The sequence below is a fragment of the Nansenia antarctica genome (genome assembly GCF_963989245.1).
Source record: "Nansenia antarctica genome assembly, chromosome: 14".
NCBI classification, from domain to species: domain Eukaryota; kingdom Metazoa; phylum Chordata; class Actinopteri; order Argentiniformes; family Microstomatidae; genus Nansenia; species Nansenia antarctica.
The window spans coordinates 13433104-13438103 of NC_137684.1; the positions used below are offsets into that span (position 1 = coordinate 13433104).

Sequence of the window (5000 nt, forward strand, 5' to 3'; positions counted from 1 at the left end):
TTATCCTTCAGACTTTTTTTTCTGTATGAATGAATGAATGAATGAATGAATGAATGAATGGACTTTATTGTCATTGCTACAGTACAGGTACCAAACAACGAAATTTAGGAGGGGTGGCTGTATTGCAGTGAAATCCCTAATTTCATCACAATGAAAAGCTATCATATGGTGCTGCGAATAGGTCTAAAATTCTATTCAAAGAGGTCTAAAAAAGGTCTAAAAAGGTCTTATATTTCACTTGTTGAAACTTGTAGGAACCCTGAGTTAAGAAATCAGATATCAACAGCACATTCACAGTCATAGTACTCTCTCACAACAACAACAACAACAACAACATCATCAACAACAACAACAACAACAACAACAACAACAACAACAACAACAACACAAAGGGATAAGCGAACATATCTGAGAACAGTGGCTGTTCCAGTAGTGCCTGAGGCAGAAGGGCAGGGCTCCGACTCTCCTGTCTTGTGGCTGGTCAGGATTTTCTGCCTTTGAAAGAAGACACAATCCAGCAATCCTCCCAGCGCACCTCCTATTGTAGAGAAGAATAGTTGGATAGTCTGAACCATTAGTCACTACACAGCCATACAGTATGTGCCCTAGTCCCGCTGTGTAAACATCTGTTCTCACGCTTGCGGTTACATCTGTTACAAGCCGTCATTCGCTTGCACCCACTGCAGACGGTATTCCAACAATGTAGAATGGAATTGGAATTCGGTTATTTCCTGTAAAACAGTAGAATACTCTGTATCCATTCCATGTATGTCGATAGATGTAGATGTACCTACTTTTGTATTATGTAAGAGGTACAATATAAACTGATGACATTGGGGCTAGATCGTACATACACTGTTTCCCCCCCTACGCTGTTCTGTCAGTTATAATTCAGTCTATTGTGGCCTGGGGTGGTCCAGTGGTCTAGGGAGGTCTACAGTGCACACATATGCCCATGTCGGCATGGGGTTAGAATCCGGCCCATGCCCCTCTCTCTCCCTTCTTCTCCTTACATTCCTGTCTGTCTTCACTACATCTGTCTAATAAAACGAAAAATATGAGTGGGACTGCCCCACTCAGAAAAAAATTAAGTTAAAAAGAATTCAGTCAATTTAGAAAGGCATTGAATTGAAAGACTGTTCTGTCAGAATGTTCTGGAAAAGGAATATTAATTTTCCTATGGAAACCATTTGTTTCAAAAGGCTTTGTCCTGTATTGTTACCCACTAAAGACTCTGCTCACTTCCTGTTCCACCAGACTGAAGGAGAGGAGGCGGAGCTCTGTGGTGGTCAGTCTGCCTGGATTGGACGTTTCACCCGGGGATCTGTTTGTGTCCAATGGGGCTGCAGACAGATTAAACAGCTCTAACTTCTCAGGTACAACTCAAATAATCTACCTTGTGTGTATTGCTATCTGGATGTTTATTGCATAATCTTTCTGTGATTATGATTATATCAGGAGAAATGATAACACTGATAGCATTTAGGGTGTTGTCTCACGAGATCTCCAAGATGTCACGTTCACAACAGTTTTCATCCTCATAACACAGGATAGTTGTTGTCGTGTATCTAATGCATTTCTACACTTATCATACTTATCCTATCCCATCTGTTTGTCTCAACAGCACACTTGAGGCGTGTCTTATAGATAATCAGAATCTTGTCCTCTTCTTTTTTCTTTTTTCTTTTTTCTTTAGCAGATTCGAAGAAATCAAAGTGGCCTTTTTCAAGGCGTAGCACGGTAGGTGTGACGTTTGTTCCTTTTCAACCAGCGCTTAGTTAAGAAGATGGAAGTCTGCCATTTTGTTATGTGTTTATTTGAGAATGCGGCGCCGTGCTCAGGGGAGAAGGAACGGACATTGTTCTGTGACCCACTTCTCACTTCTCTTTTCTCATGGCCTCCAGAGTTTTCATAATTAGTCAACACAGTGTGGGCAAACCAAATTCAAATCCAATTATGATAATAAATGTTCAACTGGTAGTTAGGGTTAGGGTTAGATATGAAAATGATGTTAAATATTTCAACAATACACCGTCGCTGTGCGGTTAGACACACTTTCTCATAGACAAACACACTCACACATACCGACAGCAGTGCGGAAACCTGATCACCTGGAAGTCGATTCAAAGTTCCTTAACCTGTCTATTCTCTATTTTCTTCCTCTCAGACTAAAGGGAAGAATACGACTCACGCCGCGTCTGATATTGAGAAATATCTTTCAACGGCGCAGATTCACGACTGGAGAGACACGGACTCCCAGAAGTACACAGACTTCCAGAAGTACAAGGTGAGGAGAGGCGTCAGAACACCGACTGTCCTGTACCGTGTTCACTGTGGTAACTACGTAGAGTTGTTGATGTAGCTGGGTTTTAATTTGGGAGCCAAACATTGTTGAGTCAGAGAGTGCAAAGTTCTCCAGGAATGACCGTGGGAACAGGGGTAGCCCTGTAAGATAGACAAATGACACATTGGGAAAGAACAATACTTTTATTGTTGTTATTTGCGCATTGCAGCTGGATACACTCATAAAGTGTAGCAACACAGTGATAAGACTCAAACCCCACACACGAGGAAGACTCGATGTCATAATCACTCTTACTCTTACTTAAAACAAAACGTTTTGCGAGAAGAAAACTGTCATACAGTATCTATCATTCATAAATATAATTTGTATGAATCACTGATACAACCCTCTGGAACGCCCTCCCACCCAACCACATCAGACAGGCCAACACCCTGCCAACATTTAAACAGGCCCTCAAAACCCACCTCTTCAAGCTCGCCTTCACCAGTTAACCCTCTCCCCCTCCCCTTCCCATGTGTCCCCAGCACTACTCGATCTTTTCAGTTTGTAAAGCGTCTTTGGGTGTCTAGAAAAGCACTATATAAGTCTAATGTATTATTATTATTATTATTATTAATTCTATATGTTTCTCCATCCCTCCATCCATCCATCCATCCCTCCATCCATCCCTCCCTCCCTCCATCCATCCATCCATCCATCCATCCATTCATCCATCCATCCATCCATCCCTCCCTCCCTCCATCCATCCATCCATCCATCCATCCCTCCATCCACCCCTCGATCCATCCCTCCATCCCTCCATCCATCCATCCCTCCATCCATCCCTCCCTCCCTCCATCCATCCCTCCCTCCCTCCCTCCCTCCATCCATCCATCCATCCATCCATCTATCCATCCCTCCCTCCCTCCCTCCCTCCCTCCCCAGGACTGTCCCCTGGCGGTGTTCCTGCGGGACCACTCGTGTCAGCTGAAGGAGGACGCTGACCCCCAAGACTACAAGAGGCAGGAGGCCATCTGGGAGCTGTTCACCAGCGAGTGTGTCTACTTCCTGGACCAGCTCATGGTGCTCAAAGAGGTGACTCACTCTACTGAATACACCCCACTGCACACACACACTATACACACACACACACACACACACACACACACACACACACACTCACACACACTATATACACACACAGAAACACACACACACACACACACACACAAGAGAAATGCCACCACTACAAACCCAACTCCTCCTGCTTTGTGTCATGTTTGGAAGACCCAGGTGTGAGAGTTTTTTTGCACTTTTAAAAAAATGTCGGTTGAGAGAGGACGCTGGCGTTGCTTGTTCACCGCTTCTCCGCCTGAAATCTAGATATACTTGCAGTATACAGAGCTATATAACTCTAATGTATTATTATTATAATTATTATTATTATTATTATTATTATTATTATTAATATAGTTAAAACCTAATCTAATCGGATAAAAGTAACCAAGAAAGACTTTTGAAAGAACCTTATTAAATGTTCAGTTGAATTATGATGTGGAAATGTTCTGTCTTCTCTAGTCAGTGAATCAGGTCGTCCGACGCAGCAGCGATATATCCAACCCCTTTTTCTGTTTGTTTTTCTGGAACGTTCAGGTGTTTCTGGCCACGCTGACGAACCTGCAGATGTGGGAGTGTCTGCGTGACGTGGACTCCTGGAGGCTGTTTGCAAACCTCAACGAGCTGTGTCTGGTGAGACGCCACGCAAACACACTCACCCTCCAATGCCTCGCTCATCTGATAAGCGTCCCTGGTCCTGTGTGAGTGCACTCCTCCGTGGAGAACGATGGGCTGTGTGATGTTATCATGAAGAAGTCACTTTAAGGACAGTAGGAAGAAAGTACATGAAGTCTAACCCTGTTTCTGAAGGTGTGACTTACTGTAGAGTTAACAGTAGACGTAGGAAAGGACATCATGTGCACAAAATCAGTAAGTGATACGGTCACGAAATCACATTGATATACACAGGGTTCCCGCGCTGGTCTTAAAAAGCCGTAAAGTCTAAAATCCACCAAACCAAAGTTCAAGGCCTAAAAAGGTCTTGAATTTCAGTTATTCGGTCTAAAAATGAGGTGCTAGGCCTTATAAATTAGATCCTGCAAGGAAATCAGTCCGACCACATCTATTTACGCGGAAATGAATCAAGCTGGAACCAAGAAAATGCCAATTCGCTTCCTTTTTTGTCTGTATGGCAGTGAAATGCCTAATTTCATCACCTCGAGAATGACAAAAAGCTATCATATGGTGTCGCGAATAGGTCCAACATTCTAAATTTGACTTGTTGAAACTTGTAGGAGCCCTGTATATAGTATATCGTTATTTTATTGTATAGTTATTTTTTCATCACATGATACAATGTCGACTCTAACACATCCACATCCACATCCTAACACATCCTATACATTCCTCTATAGTACACACAGCTTTCACAAAGGCTCAAAGGTCCCTTTTAGTAAATAATCTTCTTGACTACTGTCGTCATGTGAAGCGCATTGGGTCACATTTTGTGAGAAATGCGCTATCCAAATAAAACTTGATTTGATTTGATTTGACCCTCTCCCCCTCCCCTTCCCATGTGTCCCCAGCACTACCTTCATTAGGCCGCTATACTTTTTTTAAATTTTGTATGTTTTGTGTCTTTTTATTATTACTAATCAAT

At 42.8% G+C, this 5000-nt stretch overlaps 1 protein-coding gene across 2 annotated transcripts in view; it reads left to right on the top strand.

Annotated features, from left to right (window-relative positions):
- The window catches only part of plekhg7 (pleckstrin homology domain containing, family G (with RhoGef domain) member 7), a 20515-nt gene that overhangs the window by 5908 nt on the left and 9607 nt on the right, over positions 1–5000 (top strand). The window contains exons 4-8 of one of the 2 annotated variants that reach the window (XM_080545010.1): positions 1258–1376; positions 1697–1740; positions 2168–2287; positions 3230–3379; positions 3938–4033. In XM_080545010.1, coding sequence (XP_080401136.1) covers positions 1258–1376; positions 1697–1740; positions 2168–2287; positions 3230–3379; positions 3938–4033 — 529 coding nt within the window. The remainder of the gene's footprint in view (positions 1–1257; positions 1377–1696; positions 1741–2167; positions 2288–3229; positions 3380–3937; positions 4034–5000) is intronic. The other variant, XM_080545011.1, reaches the window with a different exon arrangement.